Here is a 25,106-nt window from a genome sequence, read left to right as displayed (position 1 = left end):
AATAGTAAGCTTTCTGATTAAAATAATAAATCTACAATTGATTGTACATTTTAAATTGGAATTACAAACCTGACCTATTACTTTAATATTCCAAATTCTCTTAAATTTTACAAAAACTTAAGATACCAACTATGCACAGCACCCTTAACATAAAAGTATTAATACTATACATAATTTCCTTTAAGCATTTCTGTTCTTAATTATGAATTTTCCTGGAATGAAAATATGCTTATTCACTAAATAAGTATGTCATGCCAAGTAATTTTTATATTATTTTCATGTGTAATTCTCTGCTTGCTGAGAATTCTTAATGATCAGAGAATATTGGCCAGCATGTGACTAGATCCATGTTTGAGCCCTGATGGGACTAATCTGACTTTCACAGAATTTCCTTTATTAGCTCCTCTTTAGGCCTTTTGCATTACTTGATTGAATTTTGCATTTCTTTGGATTTTAACTATCTGTATGTTTTCCTACCTAAATCTGAAGACCTTAGGACTTGGCACGATCCTTTCTTTTTATTTATTTATTTATTTATTTATTTTTAAATATTTTGGCTGTGCCTTATAGCATGTGGGATCTTAGTTCCCTGACCAGAGATCGAACCCCTGCCCCCTGCAGTAGAAGCGCTGAGTCTTAACCACTGGACCACCAGGGAAGTCCCTCTTTTTATGTTTTTCAGTCTCTTAGGATTCCTTAACTCTTTTTTTAAAAAATTTATTTATTATTATTATTATTTTTTGGCTGTGCTGGTCTTCATTTTGGCACACAGGATCTTTGTTGTGGCATGCGGACTCTTAGCTGTGGCATGCATGTGGAATCTACTTCCCCAATCAGGCATTGAACCCTGGCCCCCTGCATTGGGTGTGTGGAATCTTACCCACTGGGCCACAAGGGAAGTCCCTCACTTAACTCTTTTTAAAAAAAATTAATTTATGTATTTATTTATTTATGGCTGCATTGGGTCTTCGTTGCTGCACGCGGGCTTTCTCTAGTTGTGGCGAGCAGGGGCTGCTCTTTGTTGTGGTGTACAGGCTTCTCAATGCAGTGGTTTCTCTTGCTGCAGAGCATGAGCTGTAGGTATGCGGGCTTCAGTAGTTGTGGCTCAATGGCTCTAGAGCGCAGGCTCAGTAGTTGTGGCGCACAGGCTCAGTTGCTCTGCAGCATGTGGGATCTTCCCAGACCAGGGCTTGAACCTGTGTCCCCTGCAACCACTGAGCCACCAGGGAAGTCCTGCTCACTTAACTCTTAATGGCTATTGTAGTGATACCTGATTGAATTCCGGATATCTTTGGTAACTTTTTTTTAATGAATTGACCCTCTGGTGAAGCACATATAAGCCTAGATTTTTCCTAGACTTGGGCCTAATATGAATAAGTGTGCTGCGAATAGGAGGTATATACAGCACAGAGGACAGATCCATTACTTTTTTTGATTATTGAAAACTAATCTGGTCTTGTTTAGGATCAGGAAACTCTTTATCACTGGCAGGGTATCAAAATTCAGTAATAAGTTGCAAAGTTTCAATGTAGAAACATCAGTCTCCATTATACACACAGGAAATCACAAGTAAAATTATGTTAAAAACTGCACTTACTATCCTCGAATATATTCTTGAGCATCCAAAAATCGTTTTTCATCATGTGTAACTTTGAGCAAATCTAGAATACAGTGCCATAGTAAGGATTAGGCATTTACTTGTTATGGTTCTTAGATACTTCATATTTTTTAGGGTTTTTTTTTTTCCCCATAGTATTCTCTCCATGGACATACAGACAAGCATGATTATTTATTCTCATGCCAGATGGCACAAGCCTCCAACAATAAAGACATATTCCACTTAAGCAGAAATTATGACCATAACTCTTCTTCAAAAGAGTTGTCTTTTGAGACTTCCCTGGCAGTCCAGTGATTTAATACTTTGTGCTTCTACTGCTGGAGGCACGGGTTGGAACCCTGGTCAGGGAACTAAGACCCTGCATGCCATGCAGCATAGACAAAAGTAAATAAATAAATAAAAATAAAAAAGAGTTGTCTTTTCTGACTTCAAGGAAGGAGGTCAGGTAGAGTATCCAAACACAGAAGATGTTCATGGGGATAGAATGCTTTGTCTGAAAAATATGGCTTAGTTTAGGTTTAGTCTGGGAAGCAGAACCACTATGAATATTTTAGAATTAAGGGATTTATTATAGGAATAAGATTTTATATAATTGTAGGAGAAGCTGGATGAGTCAGGAGTCTAAAACAGAGATGCAGAATCAGAATGTCACCAGTTCTTCTGTAGCACTGTTATGGGTAGACAGCAGCTTGCCATGGAATCTGGAGCTAGATTCCACATCTGGCTGATGGAGTGGAATCACACCAAAGGAGAGTAGATGAAGTCTGGAAGGCTGTTGCCTCTATAGCTCGTTCCTGGATGTGGAGCAGGGGAATGCGAGGACAAACTGGATTCAGCCAGGCCTTTAATGTCTGTCTCTCACCATGTCTAACCACAATGACCTTCAGCATAATAGCAGCTGCTCTTCTCTTTTACCTTCTAGGTCTTGGGCAGATTTCTCTTTTGCCAAATCTAATTCAGAACCATACATGAAGGGGGGTTTGGGGAAGCCTAGTTCTAGCTAAGCCAATTTGGCAAAACTACTGTAGTTTTCAAAACTATTATAGTCTACCCTTTGTCAGCTCAGCATTTATACACACCTCTTTTAATCATATTTCACTTTTCAAATAAAGATAAAAGCAAGATTATACTTCTGTCTAATATGCAGCTTTCCTTTGTTTCTGTAATTGGCTACATGGTTGTAGCTGTCATCTTTCTTCTTAACCATTTCACATTCCTTTTGCTCCCAGCAAGAACCTGAGTTGGTCATAGTTTCTTGCCTTATGGCGTGACCCAAACCTTGATTATTAAAGGGTAATGTCATGAGGAGTCCTGCCTGAACTGGATTGTTATAGTTTTTACTAACTTTTATTGTAAGACATGGAAGTACTAAGAAAGGCCTCAGAGGATTCTTTATATTCCTGTATATTCACTTCCGTCATTATGTAGTAACGAACCTCTGTTTTTCTCTGATGGTCAGGGTCAGTCCCCTTTGCCAGTAAGTAACCACCCCGTTCCCTGCATTTTGGTTCACTGGCATGAGTATCCCAAAGTGGCGAGGGGGCAGACTCAACTTCCAGTTTAATGGAACCACTGTGTCTCCTGGTGGAAGGAAATCTCCTTTAGGAGTGAAAACTTCTTTTTTTTTGGCTGCGCTGGGCAGCTTGTGGGATCTTAATTCCCCGAACAGGGATTGAATCCGGGCCATGGCAGTGAAAGTGCCAAGTCCTAACCACTGGACCGCCAGGGAATTCACAGGAATGAAAACTTCTAAACCAGCAGAACCCAAAACTATGAGGCTGGGAGGCAGAAATTTCACTAGCAGATTACTAGGGGTAGTAGTGGGAGGAGTCACTTCCATTCCCACCCTTTAATTTGGACTAGTGAATCCTACTTACAGAAGAAATTGGTTGCTAATTAAGAGCATATACCACATACTGTAGGACATTAGACATTATCCCAGCCCAACAAAGTGTTGCTGCTGTCTAGCTGGTACTGTAGCTGTCTTCAAAAGGCCATTTGTATCACTCAGAAGATAGAAACAACACTAGTAATTGAACAGGGAAAAATTAAATGCAAAGAATTGTTAACTGGTAAAAGATGCTCAACCACTAAAATTTGTAAAAGAGGACTCTTAAGGTGTTCAGAAATAGCGTATGCAGAAAACAGTTATTACCTTCTAGGATAAGGGAGAGAAATTAGAAAGAACTAGAAAAATACCTCCCTCCAACCCCCTTCAATTTCCCTACATCATAATCCTTTATGGTGAACCCTGAATGGGGATGTCATGGCACAGCTGTCTACTTTCAGTTGGTGCTACATGGTTCATGTAGAACCATCATCTAAACACCAGGCCTAAAGTCTTCTTTAGTCAGCTGGTCATAGGGAACTCCCCATGGGGCGAGAGGTGTAGCCTGAGAGAGAAGAAGCAATGTAGCATGAGTAGGAGCCATGAGTATCTGAGTCACTTGCTCATACAACTTACTTGTGTCTTCAGGACCTGCTTGAGCCCAGTCTTGTATATACTACTTACAATGGATGATGGAGTACTGCTGTGAATGCCCAACTTTATGGCTTGGTGGAGCTGGCAGCATCCAGTTCATGCTGAGGAGTTCAGGTTGTATGGTAACTTGGTGATCCATGGTCTAGTGTTTAGTCTCTACTAGAATTCAGCAGCTAGCTAGAAGCTGTTACAGAGGAGGAGAATAGTTCTCCAAAGGATAGCATAGCTTTGCCCCCAAATTCAAAGAACTGTGCTGTTGTTCACCCGTAGAGGACTGCCAGAGGCTCTCCATCTGTCACAGATATTTCAGTTACCATGAGATCTTCTGGGTCTTATGGCCCAAGTGATAGAACAGCTTGCATGGGAGCTTGGACCTGTTGCACAGCCCTCCTCAAAACTAGATCAAAATTGGTTTACTAGGTCAATAGATTGGAGGAGCACACCCAAATGAGGTATATGTTGCCTCCAAAATCCAAAGAGGTCCACTAGGCTTTAAGTTTCTTAGTAGTAACAGGAACCAGATGCAGCAACTTGTTCTTCCTTCATCTTGGAAGGGATATCTTAGCATGACTGGGGCCACTGAACCCCAAGAATTTTCATGGGGATAGGAATTTCTGTGGGATTTATTTCTCACACTCTGGCCACATATGTGTTTTACCAACGTGTCTAGGTCATGAGGTTAAACTACCCATTCTAGTCACTTGTGATATCATCAGTATAGTGAACATGTTTACTCTGTGAATGTTGGGCCAATCAAGGTCCCCATGGACCTTTATGATAGAAAGTTCTAGAGCTAATTGAGCCCTCAAGTAGGCCCTGCCACCAAAAGCATACTGCTTCTGGTGGTCTTATTTCTCTTGCTACAGGAGTCCTCAGGGATAGGAAACTGTCAAAAAAGTGGAATGAGCCTCTTTTAAGTTGGAATTGCTAGAAGCTGATGATTGTCTTACTAAGACAAGGAACCTAACTTTTTATTTTAATCATCTAGACTTACTAAGAATATGTAACTTTTAGTTTTGATTGGTTATTCAGTTATTGCTACATGTAGTAGCATTGTTAAGGACTATGATATTCTGCATTACAAGCTAAATTATGGTTTGAGCCTAGAATATCACTTGTAGCATGAAATAGGAGTGGAGAGGACAGCAAGAGCCAGATCATAGAAGGCTCTGTGTACTCAGAGGTTCAGAATTTATCCTATAGGTAGTGAGAGAAGTTTTTGAGCAGACACCTCAATAATTTTATTTTCACTTTGCGAACAGTAATTATATATAGGTGGATGAATTAGAAGGATACAAGTCTAGAGGTAGGACTCTCAGATTGTTTCAGTAGTCTGGGTAAGAGGAGATGAGACATGAAGTAAGGCAATAGTCATAGAAATAAAGCCAATGGGATGGATGTGAGAAACGTTGGGGAGATAAAATTTAGAGGACTTGGGTGGATGGTGATACTAATCACCAAGAGAATGTGGAAGGAGGAAGAGATTTGAGGAAAAGGATTGAGTTCAGCTCTGGATGTGTTGAATTTAAGGTGTCTGTGTAACATCTAGATGATTTTCAGTAAGTAATTGGATATACTTACCAATTGGATATAATTGGTCTGGTATGGAGAAGAGATTTGGGTGTCATCAGCATATATGTTGTAATTGAAACCATGAATTGACAAGATTGCAGAATGGAAAGAAAAGGGCAAAGGTTGGACTCCTAGAACACTTGTATTTAATGGGATGTCAGAGAAGAGGTCAGGGTCTGAGGTCGGTGACATAGAAACCAAGGGATGAGGGAGTTAGAAGAAAGTTAATCAAGTGCCTAGTGACTCAGAAAGACAAGGTAGTTAAAATAAGTTCATGGACTCCCTCTTCCGTTTTTTTTTTATTAATTAATTAATTAATTGACTGATTAATGGCTGTGTTGGGTCTTTGTTGCTGCATGCAGGCTTTCTTTAGTTGTGGCAAGCTGGGGCTACTCTTTGTTGCAGTGCGCAGGCTTCTCATTGCAGTGGCTTCTCTTATTGCAGAGCATGGGCTCTAGGTGCATGGGCTCAGTATTTGTGGCGCATGGGCTTAGTTGCTCCGCAGCTTGTGGGATCTTCCTGGACCAGGGCTTGAACCCATGTCCACTGCATTGGCACGCGGATTCTTAACCACTGTGCCACCAGGGAAGTTCCCCTCTTACTGGTTTTTAATGAATAGTTTAAATAGGTAATATATTTACATTTTTCTCCCCCACCCCCACAAAAAAGTGAGTGACTTTTTCCTATAGTCTCGCCAGCATTGTGTGTTTTCAGACTTTTAGATTTTTGCCATTCTAATAAATGAAACGTGGTATCTCAGGACAGTCTTACTTTATATTTCCCTCATTATCAGTTTGGTTGAACATATTTTCATATGATTTTGGAGTTGTTTTTATTTCATTTTCCGTGAAATAGCAGTTCATAATCCTTTGCCTATTTTCCTTTTAGATTGTTATTGATTTCTAGGAGCTCTTTATAGGAAGATTAGTTTTTGGTTTTTTGTTTGTTTGTTTGTTTGTTTGTTTGTTTTTTGCTGTACAGGGGCCTCTGACTGTTGTGGCCTCTCCCGTCGCGGAGCACAGGCTCCGGATGCACAGGCTCAGCAGCCACGGCTCACGGGCCCAGCCGCTCCGCGGCATGTGGGATCTTCCCAGACCAGGGTATGAACCCATGTCCCCTGCGTTGGCAGGCAGACCCTCAACCACTGTGCCACTGGGTATGTCTGTGATTGCTTTTATTTCACATGATTTTTAAAAATTGTGGTAAAATACACATAACATAATTTTCTTTCCTAACCATTTTTTAAACTTTATTATTTATTTATTTTTTTAAATGGAAATGTTGTTGATCACATGTTGTGTTAGCTGCAGGTGTACAGCAAAGTGATTCAGTTACACATATATATATGTATCTATTCTTTTTCAGATTCTTTTCCATTATAGGTTATTATGAGATATTGAATGTAGTTCCCAGTGCTATACAGTAGGTCCTTGTTGTATCTTAACCATTTTTTAAGTGTAGAGTTCAGTAGTGTTAAGTGCATTCACATTGTTGAGCAACCCGTCTCTAGGACTCTTTTTTTTTTTTTTTTTTTTTTTGTGTGTGGTACGTGGGCCTCTCCCGTTGTGGAGCACAGGCTCCGGACGCGCAGGCTCAGCAGCCATGGCTCATGGGCCTAGCTGCTCTGCAGCATGTGGGATCTTCCCAGACCGGGGCACGAACCCGTGTCCCCTGCATTGGCAGGCAGACTCTCAACCACTGCGCCACCAGGGAAGCCTTCTAGGACTCTTTTTATCTTGCAAAATTAGAACTCTGTACTCATTTAAAAACTCCCCATTCTCCCCTTCCCCCAGCCCCTAGAAACTACCATTGTACTTTCTGTCTCTGTGTATTAGGCTTGTATTGATTTTTTTTTCTCATTATTTGTTTTCTATTTCACTGATTTCTGCTCTAAACTTTATTTCCTTCCTTAGTTACTTTGTGTTTAGTTTGTTATATTTTCTAATTTCTTAAAGTGGAATCTTTGGTTATTGGGTTAAGGTCTTTCTTTTAGAATATATGTATTTAAAGCTATAGATTTCTCTCCAAGCAGTACTTTAGCTACATTACAGAAATTTTGACATGTGTTTGTTTACACTCAGTTCAAAATATTTTGTAATTTCCCTGTGGTTCCTCTTTGAACCATAGGTTATTTGGGAAAAAATGTTTCTAAGTATGCATTTACGGATTTTTCAAATTTCTCTCCAGTGCTGATTTCTAATTTAATTATATTGTAGTTGAAGAAAATAGTTTGTATGATTACAATCTTTTAAAATTGAGTGCCCTTTTAAAGTTTGCCTAGAGCCTGGTCTCTGGAGAATGTTTCATGTTTGTTTGAAAAGAATGTGTATTCTCCTTCGTGGGGTGGAGTGTTCTATAGATGTTTAGTTGGTTGAGGTATTCAAGTTTTCTATATCCTTGCTGATTTTCTGTCTTATTCTATCAACTATTAAGAAGAGGATGTTGAAGTCTCTAACTTTCTATCCTGAGATAGATCCTCCTTGGTCATAAGGTATATATTGTTTGGTCTAAACATTTACTAAAATGTTACAGATACTTTTTATGTCTATATCCGTGATACCATTCTGTGGTTTTCTTGTAACATCTTTATCTGATTTGGGTATCAGTAATGTTGGCCTTCATAAAGTGAATTGGGAAGTATTCCCTCTTCTGCAGTTTTCCGGAAGAGTTGGCATAGAATTATTATGATTTTTTTCTTTAAATGCTCGGTAGAATTCTTTAGTGAATACCGTTTGAGCCTGGAGTTTTTCTTTGTGGGAAGGTTTTTAAATCGTAAATTCAGTTTCTTTAATAGGTCTGTTCAGGTCTATCTATTTCTTCTTCAGTGAGCTTTGGTAGGGTGTGTATTTCAAGAATTAATATATTGGTATAAAGGTATTCACAATACTTATTATCCTTTTGATATTTGTATATTAATACATATTAATAAGTATTAGTCTAGTGATGTCACCTCTCTCATTCCTTCCTGATATCAGTAATTCATATCTTCTTTCTTTTTTTCCTCATTAGTCTGGCTAACTGATCGCCTCAAAGAACCAACTTTTGGTTTGCTTTTCTTTACTGTTTTCCTGACTTCAGTTTCACTTATTTCTACTCATGTTTTTAGTATTTCTTTTTTGTGAGTTACTTTGGATTTCATTTGGTTTTCCTAGTGTTTTAAGGTGGAAGCTTAATTTGGGAAATCCACAAATATTTGGAAATTAAACAGTGCATTTCTAAATAACCCATGGGTCAAAGGAGAATCACAAGGGAAATTGCAAAATATTTTGAACTGAGTATAAACAAAAACATAACATATAATTTGAGACATTTCTGTTTTTCTTAACATAGGCTTTTACTACTATAAAATTCCCTTTACATACTACTTTAGGTGCATCCCACAAATTTTGAAATGTATTTTTATTCTCTTTTGATTTCTTCTTTTACCATGGGTGATTTAGAAGTGTTATTTGATTTCTAAAAATTTGAGGGAATTTTTCAGGTATCTTTCTGTTACTGATTTCTATTTTCATTACATTGTGATTGGAGAATACTCTTTGCATAATTCAAATCCCTTTCTATTTATTGAGACTTGTTTTGTGGTCTTGAATATGGTCTATTTTGGTGAATGTTCTGTGTGTACTTAAAAGGAATGTGTATCTGCTGTTGTTGGGCAGAATGTTCTGTAAATATCAGTTAGGTCAAATTGGTTGGTAGTGTTGTTCAAATCTTCTCTATGCTTGTTGGTTTTTTTTTGTCTTCCTGCTGTATCAGTTATTGAGAGGGGGTGTTGACATTTCTGACTGTAACTATGGATTTGTCTGTTTCTCCTATTCTTTTCCATTATGGTTTATCACAGGATATTGAATATAGTTCCCTGTGGTATACATTATGCTATATATAAACTTGTTGTTTATCCATTCTTAATGTAATAGTTTGCATCTACCAATCCTAAACTCCCAATCCATCCTTCTCCCTCCCCCTCCCCCACTTGGCAACCACAAGTCTGTTCTCTATGTCTATGAGTCTGTTTCTGTTTTGTACATAGGTTCATTTGTGCTATATTTTAGATTCCACATATAAGTGATATCATATGGTATTTGTCTTTCTCTTTCTGACTTACTTCATTTAGTATGATAATCTCTAGTTGCATCCTGAAATAGTTTTTTATTGCTATGACTTCAGTTTCACTAAACTTTTCTTCTGTGATGTCTAATCTGCTGTTATTCCATTCTGTGTGGTTTTCAGACAAGATTGAGTGCTTTCAGAGTGGTATGCTGTGTGATTTTCATTTCAGACATATTCTTTTTCATCTCCAGAGGTTTGGGTTGGGTCTTGGATATATTTTCTATCATCTAAGTCTCTATTTAATGTGCTCAGTCTTTCCCTTACCTTTTATTTTTATTTTTTTTGCCACACCACACAACTTGTGGGATCTTAGTTCCCTGACCAGGGATTGAACCTGGGCCACGGCAGTGAAAGCACTGAGTCCTAACCACTGGACTGCCAGGGAATTCCTGTTTCAAGGCTTTTTTAAAAGGCTTTGTTAGGCAAGTCCAGAGCAGCCTTCAGTCTAAGGTTAATTTTGCGCCACAACTGAGCAATAACTTTTGAGTATGCTATCCAAAGCCCGTGTGTTATGAACATTTCCACTCTGGCTGGTGGAAACAAATTATCCCTGCCCCATATGAACTTTTAGAATTGTCCTATCTGCTCCTTTTAGTTGGTTCTTTTTCCGTCCTTGGTACTTCCCTGAAATGCATGTGCTGATCATTGCTGATCATCACTCAGCTGAAGACTTGAGGAGAGACCCTCTGTAGATCTTTGTGTAGTTCTCATTTCTGTAATTCCCTACAATCTAAGTTGCCTTCACTTCCCCAAACTCCCAGTTCTTTATCCTCAAGTCAAGGAGACTTCTAAGCTCTGGCTACATTTCTGTTTTGCCCTGTGGCCTGGAAACTACCCATTCTGTAAATTGGGGCAATTGTAGAGCTCACCTTGTTTCTCCTTTCATAGTCCTATGCTACCTGGACACAGTCACATGTCCAGTGTCTGAAAACCTTTGTTTCATATACTTTGTCCAGTGTTTTAGTTATTTCAGGCAAGGAGGTAAATTTGGTCCCTATTCCTCCAATTTGGCCTGAATAGCATATATTTGAGATTCATCTATGTTGTATGTTTCAGTAGTTCATGTTTTCTATTCCTGAGTAGTTTTCTATTACTTGGAAATGTTGTAATTTATTTATTCACCTGTTGATGGACATTTGGGTTTTTGTCTTTTTTTCCCCAATTTGAGGCTGTTATGAATGAAACTGCTATACATGTGTTGTGTTTTCATTTGTCAGATTTTTAAAAGATTTAATGGATTTTTATTTTATTTTTATTTATTTATTTATTTACTTACTTTGCGGTACGCGGGCCTCTCACTGCTGCGGCCTCTCCCACAGCAGAGCACAGGCTCCGGACGTGCAGGCCCAGCAGCCATGGCCCATGGGCCCAGCCACCCCGTGGCACGCGGGATCCTCCCGGACCGGGGCACGAACCCGTGTCCCCCGCATCGGCAGGCAGACCCCCAACCACTGCGCCACCAGGGAAGCCCGATTTAATGGATTTTTAAAAATGAAAATTATCTGGGCTTCCCTGGTGGCACAGTGGTTGAGAATCTGCCTGCCAATGCAGGTAACGTGGGTTCGAGCCTCGGTTTGGGAAGATCCCACATGCCGCGGAGCAACTGGGCCTGTGAGCCACAATTACTGAGCCTGCGCGTCTGGAGCCTGTGCTCTGCAACAAGAGAGGCCACGATAGTGAGAGGCCCATGCACCACAGTGAAGAGTGGCCCCCGCTTGCCACAGCTAGAGAAAGCCCTCGCACAGAAATGAAGACCCAATACAGCCATAAATAAATAAATAAATAATTTTTTTAAAAATGAAAATTATCTTATTGGTATTCTGCCTGTTTAGACTATTCAGGAACTTTTGTTATTGTTGTTAATCTTTTAAGATCCTCACTGGGACTATGAATGACTTTATTGGACCATAATAACAGTGTCTATTCTGAATACACTTCAGTTTTTCCAACACCATCAGTTTCACTTGTACCTGCTGTCCGTGTATCTGCCTCTAATGCCCTAGCTTCTATTGTGCTTATTCTGTGAGTTAGAAACCAGGGGAATTGTGGTTATGAATTAATGAGTCTACTTTGAGGTCGCAAGGTAAGTGGAATTTAAGACTTAGGCCAACGGCTATTTTGTAGCTCTAAGACACATTTTTGCTTCCATGGTCACTTTTGTCTTTGCTTGAGATGGCTAGAAGTCTGACTTCTATGGAAATAGCCTATGTGTTGAACTTCAAGTATCTCTTACAAGAACAGGAAATATAATGGTATATTTGATAACTAAAGGATAAATGCACAGTATATAATTTCCAGATTATGGCTTGTTAAATTATAATATTTAAACTTACTATCAGCTTTATTTTGCTGAATTTTCTGTTGTAGGTTTTTCTTAAATTCTTGTTAGTTATTACTTACTGTGTATTTTAAGTTGTCATGTGGATTATTCTAGCCACAGAACTTTGGGGGGAAGTCTCCACACAGTACTTCCTAAAAGTGCAAAAGAAAAATAGCACACACAAATCTCCCTATACCATAGCTACCAAAAGGTATTACATAGAGCTTTGACTGGTTTTAATAACATTCTTTTCTAGTTACACCTTGAACACTGAGGGATATAATGTTCCAGTCACTTCTTAGAAAAAATAATGGGGCTATTCAATTCTGTGGTTATTATTCTACATATGTCACAATGTCGTATTACTAGTTAGCTTGATGTGGCCAAATGGTATGAGAAGGTTAGGTAGCTGCCACCTTATTTCTGCCAATACCCAAAAAAGCACTTCTTTCTGTACATTGATTCTGTATATTCATTAGCATTCAGATATAGTGGCAAAGAAAGCAGGGGCTAAGGAGGCAATATGTTTGTCTTTTCAATAAAGATTTTTGTCACGAAAAAGGGGAGAAAAGAAAGAGAAAAATAGGACATTTTCAAACTTGCTTAGGTAGAATATTTCTTTTAGCAAATAGTGTGCTTCTGTCTAGGTTTTGGCTCACAGACTGACTTAGCAGTATGCAAACAGGCACCTTTTAAGGAACATTTGCCAGTTACATGTATTGAGGGACTTTTAATCTCTTTCTCTAATAAGAATGATGAGGATGATCTTGATGATTAGATGCATTTCACAACAATGATTCTATAGCAAAAAGTAGTATTACATGTCTGAAGAAAAAGAGAAGGGTAATTATAGTGACCTCCTTGCAGGGGCAGAGAAAATCACGATTTTTAAGTCTTTCATTTTTTTTTTAAAGAACAGTTAATTTAGGGACTTCCCTGGCAGCCCAGTCATTAAGACTCTGCACTCCCAATGCAGGGGGGCACAGGTCCCATCCCTGGTTGGGAAACTAAGATCCCACACGCTGCAGGGCACGGCCAAAAAAAAAGAACAGTTATTTTATTAGATATCGCACACCTGTTCTGACAATGCTACATCTGTGCCCTTCTGAAAATGGAAAGATTATCCTCAACAAAACAGATTTGAACTGGCTGACATGTAGCTGTTTTTAGTTTTATTTATTTCAGTGTGAATTTTTTTTGTTTTGCTGGAGAAATATTAATATGGTTGATTATGGGATATTGCCTGCTTGGGGTGTTATATGCTATATGGTATGTTACCTTTTCAAAATCTGGCCAATTCTGAATTACGAAGCATTTCTGACCCCCAAGGGTGTTAAATAAGGAATCATGAAACTATATCTTGTAGTTTTTAGGGAATCCCACAGCCCTTCCTTCAGTGATTCTGGATTGGGGCCCATAATCTATTGTCCTAACCAGTATTATAGGTGGCTTTCTTAGCATGGGAAGTTTGGAAAATAGAGCCTTTAGCTGAATTCCTGACTGCTAATCCACAGGTTGACCATAATCACTTCTTAGAAGCTAGTTTTCCTACTTTTAGCCTCTCCCACTCTACTTCCTCAAATCTGTCTTTGGAATAAAAAGACCATTTTTTGTCTTTTAAAAAGCTATCATCTTGAGGTGAGTCAAGATGGCGGTGTGGGAAGACGTGGAGTTAGCATCTCCCTACAACTAGGGTGCCTGCCAGCTGCTGGTGGCGGACTCTGATGCTCAAGGAGACAGAAGGAACCCCAAAGTGAACCGGTGGGATGTAGGGGGACTGAGGGGGGAGGAGAAGTGGAGGCCAGACAGGATCAGTGCCCCTGAGGCTGGAGAGATCAGGAGAGGCAGGCGGAAGGGGCCCCCAGAAAGAGCAGGAGAGGAGTGGAGGGTGGTTGCCCCGCCCATTAGGCACAGGGAGCCTGCTAAGCTCCCAGGCGGGTCCCCTGCTCTCCAAAGCCACCTCCAGGCCACATGGGTCCTTGAGGGCATAGGATGGAGGCCTGGGATATCAGGAGAGGCAGGTGGGAGGGGCTCTCCAGGAGGAGCAAGAGAGGAGCAGAGGGCGATTGCCCTACCCACTCAAGCCCAGGGAGCCTGCTGGGCTCCCAGGTGAGGTCCCCTGCCCTGAGACCAGAGTTGGGGGCATGCCTGGGCCCCTTCTGTTCCTTAAGCCTGAGTCCCACCCCCCACAGCCCCCAGGGCCTTTTCCAGCCCTGTACGTCCTGAGCATTGACCCCACCCACTGCCCAAACCTTGCCCCTGCTTAGGCCCTGCCCGCAATCAATCAATGTGATACAATTAATGTGATACACCATATTAACAAATTGAAGAATAAAAACCATATGATCATCTTGATAGATGCAGTAAAAGCTTTTCACAAAATTCAACACTCATTTGTGATTAAAAACTCTCTGGAAAATGGGCATACAGGGAACCTACCTCAACATAATAAAGGCCATATACGACAAACCCACAGCAAATGTCATCCTCAATGGTGAAAAAATGAAAGCATTTCCTCTAAGATCAGGAACAAGACAAGGATGTCCACTCTCACCACTGTTATTCAACATAGTTTTGGAACTCCTAGCCATGGCAATCAGAGAAGAAAAATAAAAGGAATACAAATTGGAAAACAAGAAGTAAACCTGTCACTGTTTACAGATGACATGATACTATACATAGAGAATCCTAAAGATGCCACCAGAAAACAACTAGAGCTAATCAATGAATTTGGTAAAGTAGCAGGATACAAAATAAATGCACAGAAATCTCTTGCATTCCTATACACTAATGATGAAAAATCTGAAAGAAAAATTAAGGAAACATTCCCATTTACCATTGCAACAGACAGAATAAAATACCTAGGAATAAACCTGCCTAGGGAGACAAAACACCTGTATGCAGAAAACTATAAGACAATGATGAAAGAAATTAAAGATGATACAAGCAGAAGGAGAGATATGCCATGTTCTTGGGTTGGAAGAATCAATATTGTGAAAATGATTGTACTACCCAAAGCAATCTACTGATTCAGTGCAGTCCCTATCAAATTACCAATGGCATTTTTCACAGAACTAGAATAAAAAATCTTAAAATTTGCCTGGAGACACAAAAGACCTCGAATAGCCCAAGCTGTCTTGAGGGGGAAAAAAAAGGAGGAATCATACTCCCTGAATTCAGACTATACTACAAAGCTACAGTAATCAAGACAATATGGTACTGGCACAAAAACAGAAATATAGATTAATTGAACAGGTAGAAAACCCAGGGATAAACCCACCCACCTATGGTCAACTAATCTATGACAAAGGAGGCAAGGATATACAATGCAGAAAAGACAGTCTCTTCAATAAGTGGTGCTGGGAAAACTGGACAGCTACATGTAAAAGAAATTAGAACACTCCCTAACACCATACTCAAAATGGATTAGAGACCTAAACGTGAGACCGGGCACTATAAAACTCTTAGGGGAAAACGTAGGAAAACACTCTTTGACATAAATCACAGCAAGATCTTTTTTGACTCACCTCCTAGAGTAATGGAAATAAAAAGAAAAATAAACAAATGGGACCTAATGAAACTTACAGGCTTTTGCACAGCAAAGGAAACTACAAACAAGACGAAAAGACAACCCTCAGAATGGGAGAAAATATTTGCAAACGAATCATAGGACAAAGGATTAATCTCTAAAATATATAAACAGCTCATGCAGCTCAATATTTTAAAAAACCAACAACCCAATCCAAAAATGTGCAGAAGACCTAAATAGACATTTCTCCAAAGAAGACATACAGATGGCCAAGAAGCACATGAAAAGCTGCTCAACATCACTAATCATTAGAGAAATGCAAATCAAAACTACAATGAGGTATCACCTCACACCAGTTAGAGTGGGCATCATCAGAAAATCTACAAACAACAAATGCTGGAGAAGGTGTGGAGGAAAGGGAACCCTCTTGCACTGTTGGTGCGAATGTAAGTTGATACAGCCACTATGGAGAACAGTGTGGAGGTTCCTTAGAAAACTAAAAATAGAATTACCATATGGCTCAGCAATTCCACTACTGCGCATATACCCAGAGGAAACCATAATTCAAAAAGACACATGCACCCCAGTGTTCACTGCAGCACTATTTACAATAGCCAGGACATGCAAGCAACGTAAACACCCATTGGCAGATGAATGGATAAAGAAGATGAGGTACATATATACAATGGAATATTACTCAGCCATAAAAAGGAATGAAATTGGGTCATTTGTAGAGATGTGGATGGATCTAGAGACTGTCATACAGAGTGAAGTGAGTCAGAAAGAGAAAAACAAAAATATATTAACGCATATATGTGGAACCTAGAAAAATGGTACAGATGAACTGGTTTTCAGGGCAGAAATTGAGACACAGATGTAGAGAAAAAACATATAGACACCAAGGGGAAAAGTGGCGGGGGGGTGACACCAAGGGGGAAAAGTGGCAGGTGGTGGTGGTGGTGTGATGAATTGGGAGATTGGGATTGACATATATACACTAATATGTATAAAATGGACAACTAGGGCTTCCCTGGTGGCGTAGTGGTTGAGAGTCCGCCTGCTGATGCAGGCGACAAGGGTTTGTGCCCCAGTCTGGGAAGGTCCCACATGCCGCGGAGCGGCTGGGCCCATGAGCCGTGGCTGCTGGGCCTGCGCGTCCGAAGCCTCTGCTCCGCAACGGAAGAGGCCACAACAGTAAGAGGCCCGCATATAGCAAAAAAAAAAAAAAAAAAAAAGACAACTAATAAGAAGCTGCTGTATAAGAAAATAAATAAATTTCAAAAATAAGTAAATAAATAAAAGTTAAAAAGAAGGGACTGGCAGGATATACTTACACTGATGAAAGAGAAAAACCTACAACCAAGATTACCCAGCAAGGATGTCATTCAGATTCGATGGAAGAGTCAAAAACTTTTCAGACAAGCAGAAGCTAAGAGAATTTAGCACCACCAAACCAGCTTTGCAACAAATGCTGAAGAAACTTCTCTAAGCAGGAAACACAAGAGAAGAAAAAGACGCACAAAAACAAACCGAAAAAAAGAGAATGGTAATAGGAACATTCATATCGATAATAACCTTAAATGCAAATGGATTAAATGCCCCAACCAAAAGACACAGACTGGCTGATTGGATACAAAAACAAGACCCATATATATGCTGTCTGCAAGACACCCACTTCAGACCTAGGGATACATACAGACTGAAAGTGAAGGGATGGAAAAATATTCCATGCAAATGCAAATCAAAAGAAAGCTGGAGTAGCAATACTCATATCAGAAAAAATAGACTTTAAAATAAAGAATGTTAAAGCAATTATACTCCAATAAAGATGTTTTAAAAAAATAAAGAATGTTACAAGAGACAAGGAAGGACACTACATAATGATCAAGGGATCAATCCAAGTAGAAGATGTAACAGTTATAAATATATATGCACCCAACATAGGAACACTTTAATACCTAAGGCAACTGCTAACAGCTATAAAAGAGGAAATCGACAGTAACACAATAATAGTGGTGGACTTTAGCACCTCACACCAATGGACAGATCATTCAAACAGAAAATTAATAAGGAAACACAAGCTTTAAATGACACAATAGACCAGATCTAATTGATATTTATAGAACATTCCACCCAAAAGTGGCAGAATACACTTTCTTTTCAAGTGCACATGGAACATTCTCCAGGATAGATCACATCTTGGGTCACAAATCAAGCCTCAGTAAATTTAAGAAAATTGAAATAATATGAAGCATCTTTTCTGACCACAGCACTATGAGATTGGAAATCAATTACAGGAAAAAAAAACTGTAAAAAACACAAATACATGGAGGCTAAACAGTGTGCTACTAAATAGCCAAGAGATTGCTGAGGAAGTCAAAGAAGAAATTTAAAAATACATAGAAACAAATGACAAGGGCTTCCCTGGTGGCTCAGTGGTTGAGAATCCTCCTGCTGATGCAGGGGACACGGGTTTGTGCCCCGGTCCGGGAAGATCCCACATGCTGCGGAGCGTCTGGATCCGTGAGCCATGGCCGCTGAGCCTTTGCGTCCGGAGCCTGTGCTCCGCAACAGGAGAGGCTACAACAGTGAGAGGCCCGTGTACCACTAAAAAAAAAAAAAAAAAAAAGGCTAGGAAACAAATGACAATGAAAACACAATGACTCAAAACCTGTGGGACACAGCAAAAGGAGTTCTAAGAGGGAAGTTTATAGCAATACAACCTCACCTCAAGAAATAAGAAAAATCTCAAATAAACCCTACAGTTAAAACAACTAGGGAAAGAAGAACAAAGAAAACTCAAAGTCAGTAGAAGGAAAGAAATCATAAAGATCATAGCAGAAATAAATGAAATAGAAACGAAGAAAACAATAGCAAAAATCAATAAAACTAAAAGCTGGTTCTTTGAGAAGATAAACAAAATTGATAAACCCTTAGACTCATCTAGAAAAAAAGGAGAGGACACAAATCAATAAAATTAGAAATGAAAAAGGAGAAATCACAGCTGACACTACAGAAATACAAAGGATTATAAGAGACTACTACAAACAACTATATGGCAATAAAATGGACAACCACGAAGAAATGGACAAATTCTTGGAAAGGTACAACTTTCCAAGACTGAACCAGGAATAATTAGAAAATATAAACAGACCAATCACACATAATGAAAGTGAAACTGTAATTATGCCATGGCCATAATAAATAGTTTATAGATGATGTTCCAAATTTATGAAAAGAGAAGCAATTAATTTTTAGAAGCATGAGGGTAAAATAGCTAAAAGAGATGAAAATGATTGCTGGGGGTGGCCTGCCATGGCCAGGATATGCAGGGTTTTTTAAAAAAATTATATATCTCTTGACTCTATGTGTATGTAATCTTTTGATAAAAATAAAAATTAATTATAAAAGGAGAAAAGAAAAAAATGTGGATAAATGAATGAAACAAAATTGCCTGGTATTGTAACCCCAGGTGTAACCAGTTTATTTTCTTCCAGTTTTGTCTATACTTTAAAAAATAAGAAAAATTGAAAGGTATCACCCCCACCCCCAAGAAAAAAAAAAAAGGTAAATACGTGAGGTGATGAATGTGTTAATTAATTTGGGGGAATTCTTTAACAAGGTATATCAAATCATCACATTGTACTCTTTAAATATCTTAACAATTTTATTTGTCAGTTTTACCTCAATAAAGCTAAAAAAAAAAAGAAAGCTTGAAAGAATAGTACAGCAAACACTTGTAAGCTATCACAGGTTTAACAGTTTTTAACATTTTTCCATATTTGCTTTGTATGTACTTGTGTGTGTGTGTGTGTGTGTGTGTGTAATTTTTTCTGAATCCTTTGAAACAAATTGCAGATATGACAGTTCACCCCTAACTACTACTACTAGCTAATTATTGCTAAGCATGCATCTTTTAGGAGTGACAGTATCCTACATACCACAATACCATTATCATATGTAAGAAAATTAACACTAGTTTCCTAGTATCGTTTAAGTCATAATTTGAATTTCCCCAATTGACCCCAAAGTGTCTTTTATAGTTAGGGTTTTTTCTTATATGCAGTTTGTTCTTTTGAACCAAGATCTAACTAGAGTTTATGCGTTACATTTGGTTATTATGTCTCTTTAGTCCAGTCTCCCACCTTTATTTTCATGACATTGAATTTTTGAAGACTGTAACAGTTGTCTTGTAGAATGCCCATATGCTCATATATGTGTGTGTGTGTGTGTGTGTGTGTGTGTATAATTTTTTTTTTTTTTTGCCACACCACACTGCATGTGGGATCTTAGTCCCCGACCAGGGATTGAACACATGACCTGCGCCGCCTGCAGTGGAAGCGTGGAGTCTTAATCACTGGACTGCCAGGGAAGTCCCAGCACATATATTTTTTTAAATAACAAAAGTGAACTTACATTGGACATATTTTTGAAACTTTTATTTTTTCACTTTAAAGTATTTTATGACTGTTGTTTTAAGTTCACATTTTTGGTCGTACATTCAAGGGTCTTCATAATCTGAGCTTAATATGCTTTTTCAGATTTCTGTCACTGCTCTCCAGCACCATCTTTTCCTCTCCTGAACTATCTGCCATGGTGTCCAGTCATCCTCTCTACTTTTATTCATTATCCAGCATTAGTCCAACACAATTAGCTCATATGTTTCCCTACTTGAAATACCTTTCTAGTATTATATTTGCTTATTTAAGTCATAGAATTTTACAATTTGTTGAGCAGTGTAAATTTTGTAGGACATAAGACTGGCCTTCAAGTCCTAACTATGTGACTGACAAGCTGTATGACTTTGATAAGTCATTTCCTTTCTGAGATTAAGTTTCCTCAGCTGTAAAATGAGGGGTCAAGTTAAATGTCATTGAATAGCCCATAATTATCAAGGGATAAGTATTATAGAAAAGTAAGTACTAGAGTTTAGAAGCAGAGGTATGTTGCTGTTGGCTGGTATGTGTCATGTATGTGATTGAATTTAAGCTGAATGGTCATGAAGCCCAAATGAAATAATTTATGTGAAAAGTTCTGAAAATAACGTTATATAAATGTAATGTGTTTTAGCAAACAAAACAGCAGTGTTCTTTGGGTGAGTGGGTGGGGATGTTCTGGGATGCTGATGGTGTAATTATTACAGTATTTTAGAGTTTCTTAGAACTTCAGGTGCCCTAATAGTACTACTTAAAACTTTAAAATTGATACTACTCAGTGCTTTCCTAGGCGAGGATAATTATGGATCTGATCTATTCTCTTGTTCTTACAGCTCTATTATCAAGTCCTAAATTTTGGAATGATTGTCTCCTCGGCACTAATGATCTGGAAGGGGTTAATGGTTATAACTGGAAGTGAAAGTCCAATTGTAGTGGTGCTCAGGTAACAGTTTTTCTTTTCAAGGCATGGAATTGCATGGCATTACTTGGGAGAAAAATTGAAATGTTTCATAACTGATATATCATTCCTTTAGACACTACTGTTTCCCAGAAGAGGGCCTGGAAGAAAATTTGTTAGTCTTTCTCAGTTGTGAGAAATTCTCAACCTTGTTAGGCACTTTCCATTCAGATCCCAAAGGGCTCATGACTTTTCTATGAAATGTTTATGTGAGCTTTATTTTTGGCACATCTGTTAAGAAAGTGTTTCAGTATATTTTATTTTCCTGAAATCCTTCTGTCTTCTTACATTCTTTACTTTGATATATCAGGGCTGATACTTAGTTGTTAATTTACAAGATTATATATCTTCTTTACAAATTAAGAATTTTTCTGCAGCATGTTTTCAGTGTCAGTACAGAAGCATCACTAATTATTTCCATGTTTTATGCTAACCTTTAAATATCACTTCTAAATAGACTTCAGGAATTCTGAGTATATTAATGCCATCTCTAAAGTGACAAATAGTACTGACTTTTTTTCCTCCACTGTCTTCCTTCCCTATCCTTGTACTCGTACTCTTAGGGATTTAAAAACCTAATTTAGCAACTCGTTTTTGGAGAATTACCACTTGGTTATTTAATTGAATCATTGTAGTTCTGTCTTATTTGGGGCTTAATTATGTAAGCTATCTTAGGTCTTTTCTGGAGATAATGGAGTATAAATATAAAATAAATTGAATCATTAACATTACCTAAAGTCTAGATAGTAGTACATTATTCTTTTTTTTTTTTTTTTGGCGGTACGCGGGCCTCTCACTGCTGTGGCCTCTCCCGTTGCGGAGCACAGGCTCAGCGGCCGTGGCTCAGGGCCCCAGCCGCTCTGCGGCATGTGGGATCCTCCCGGACCAGGGCACGAACCTGTGTCCCCTGCATCGGCAGGTGGACTCTCAACCACTGAGCCACCAGGGAAGCCCTACATTATTCTTAACAGGATGAATTTGACTCTTTCATTGTCATACTAGGATATACTTCCAGCAACAAGTGGTTGGAAGCACTGGGTCTCCAGTATCTTACTCCTCCCTTACTCATACTCATACCCATACCCATACCCTCCATCTGAATTTATTAGTAATCAAATGCAACTGTGATTTTAGAGATCCAATGAAATGTCTGGAGTTTATTACCTGGGAAAGCATTTAATGTACTATTCTAGGGGTATAGAGACTTGGGTCTCTATCTTTTTCATTGTCTAACTACAGCCTTGGGCAAGTCACTTCTGGACTGAACCATAGTTTCCTCATCTATAAAATGAAGGCTAGACCTAGATGATGTCAAAAGACTTTTCCAGTTTTAAAATTATGTGGCCCTAAGTTCCCAGTCTTGAACTCAGTGGAGAGCTTCAATTTGTGAAGTGTTCAAACACTAACAGAAGGAGAAGCCACACTAATTGGCACTGTGGGGAAAAGCTGTAGAGAGAAGGTCCAGGGAGGCTTCTTCTGGAGATTCTTCTGGAATTATTTCAGATTGAGTTCTGTTCAGTGGAGATGTTTAAGTACAATCTAATGACCTTTAAACTGGGAATGATGGAGTGAATAGGGGATTAGACTAAGCACCTGTGGAACATTTTGGTGGTCCTAAAAATATCAGTTGGGGCTTAAAAGGAGTGTTTGGATAAGTTATTTGGTAGCTAGGTTATTAGTTTACTAAACTTTTCTGATTGCTGGTGTGAAATAAAGAAAAAAAATGAAAATAGATCAGGTCATATTAGAAGAGAATCTGGTCAAGACTGGAGGGAGTAGTCATTAGAGAAAGGTAATTTATGTGATTGGGTGTTATTTATGTGATTTCATAAAACTTCAAGGAATATAATTTTTACCTGGAACCAAATGTGCCTCAGAGGACTCAGGCCAACTGAGAATCCCCTTTTAGGACTTTCATGAAACCACTGGGGATAAAGACAAAAATACTTTCTTATTATTTATTTTATTAACTAAAGTTTCAGGGAACATTGAAAACTGATTTTTTTCCCCCTTTGTGAAGCTGAAGTCAGTTTATTTTATTTTTACTTTTATTTATTTATGGCCAAGCCATGCAGCTTGTGGGATCTTAGTTTCCCCACCAGGGATCGAACCCAGGTCCCCTGCAGTTGAAGTGCGGAGTCCTAATTGGTGGATCACCAGGGAATTCCCCAGTTTAATTTATATATAAATTATTTATATATAACTTCTTATAAAATTGATCATGATTGATGTATTAAATTTAAAGTATAGTTTAATCAGATAAGAGTAAGATGTTTATCAATAATTTATTTAATTTTTAAAAAGTTTCCCCTGGATATTTCTTTAATGATCCTCTTACCACATGCTTTTATCTGTTTTTAATTGCCATCTGTATCTGAATTTTTAAATCTTTTTTTTTTTCTAATCCAACTTTATTCCCTGAATCTACACTCTTGTTTTCATCCTACACTAACATCTCTATCTGGATGTTGACCAGGCACTTGAAACTCCACCTAATAAAAGTAAAATTCATCTCCTTTTCCCAAAAACCTGTTCTTCTTCCTCCTATTTCTGTGACTGTCATGGCCATCTGCTCAGTTGCCAATGTTAAAAACCTAGGAGTCATTCTTGATCCCCGCTTCTGTCATAGCCAATTGGCCATCGAATTTGTTATTATCCCTCTCTCTATTCTACCCTTTTTTAGCTGTCTTCCCTGCTGTTATTCTATTTCAAGCCCTCATCATTTCCTGCCTGGGCTGTTGTAGCGACCTTTAAAAAACATGCTTTTATAATCAGAAAAAAGTTAATATATTTTCATTATATGAAATGTTGAAATCACAAAAAAAATCTGGATGAAACTAAGTCACCCATAGTTCCGGGATATAATCACTATTAACATTTTAGTCTCTTTTTTCATGTATATTATTTCTTACATAATTGAGGTAATTCTGTATGTGTATCCTTTTCTCAATCTTTTCCCCTTATCATTCTCCAGTGTCCATGTTTTTAATAACACTTTTAATAATTACCAAGTATTCACTTGTAAGTAATAGCCTGGACAATTGGTCTCCCAATTTACCTTCTCATCTTTTCCAGTTTACTCATCAATTCAATAAATATTTGAATGTCTTCTGTGTACTCTGTAGTTTCTGAAGTGATGTTTCTTAAATGCAAATATGATAATGATACTCCCTGCTAAAATTCTAGAGTATCTCAGAAACACTTTAGCACAGTGAGAGTGAACCTCCTTGGTTCAAATCTCACCTTTATCATTTTTTAAATTTACAACTCTAGGCCATTCTAAGCCTCAGTCTCCTTATCTATAAAGTTGGGATAATAATAGTACCTACATCATAGAGTTGTTCTGGATTGTTTTTTTAAAAAAACTCTTAAAATTAGCACTCTGGAGGGCTTCCCTGGTGGCGCAGTGGTTGAGAATCTGCCTGCCAATGCAGGGGACATGGGTTCGAGCCCTGGTCTGGGAAGATCCCACATGCCGCAGAGCGGCTGGGCCCATGAGCCACAATTACTGAGCCTGTGCGTCTGGAGCCTGTGCTCCGCAACAAGAGAGGCTGCAATAGTGAGAGGCCCGCACACTGCAATGAAGAGTGGCCCCCGCTTGCCACAACTAGAGAAAGCCCTCACACAGAAACTAAGACCCAACACAGCCATAAATAAATAAAATTTTTTTAAAAATTAGCACTCTGCATATAATAAGTGCTCGATAAAGATGAGTCATTCACCCAGAACAACTCAGCTTTTATCTGTTTCATTTATATCATTTTCAAGCAAGGTTTTATTTGAACAAAGGATGTCACTGATTTTTAAAAAGAGCCAAAATAAAAACTTGAAAATTTCATGTCTAGAATACCTTCTGTAATATTTTCACCAAACACATATTCTATCTTTTGTCTGAACACCTTCTGAGAAAGGGAACTCATTGCCCCAAGAGGAACCTAAACAAAACTTTTAAGAATAAACATGTACTGAAAATCCATATTTCTAGTGGTTCCCAAATTTTGCTTGTATTAGAATCACTTGGAATCTTTACAGAATACTGATGGCTGCTTCTCTCATCCACAGACATTCTGATTTAAGTGGTTTG

General features: G+C 38.5%; 1 protein-coding gene across 3 annotated transcripts in view; it reads left to right on the top strand.

The window, feature by feature from the left end:
* Positions 1-25,106, top strand: part of SEC11A (SEC11 homolog A, signal peptidase complex subunit) — a 47,671-nt gene that overhangs the window by 3,956 nt on the left and 18,609 nt on the right. For all 3 annotated transcript variants that reach the window (XM_059057356.2, XM_059057358.2, XM_059057359.2), the window contains exon 2: positions 20,898-21,007. In XM_059057356.2, the coding sequence (XP_058913339.1) occupies positions 20,898-21,007 (110 nt within the window). The remainder of the gene's footprint in view (positions 1-20,897; positions 21,008-25,106) is intronic.

Source organism: Kogia breviceps, chromosome 3, assembly GCF_026419965.1.
Source record: "Kogia breviceps isolate mKogBre1 chromosome 3, mKogBre1 haplotype 1, whole genome shotgun sequence".
NCBI lineage: Eukaryota > Metazoa > Chordata > Mammalia > Artiodactyla > Physeteridae > Kogia > Kogia breviceps.
The sequence above is the reverse complement of the archived record's forward strand: the minus strand, read 5'-3'. Positions and strand labels throughout refer to the sequence as shown.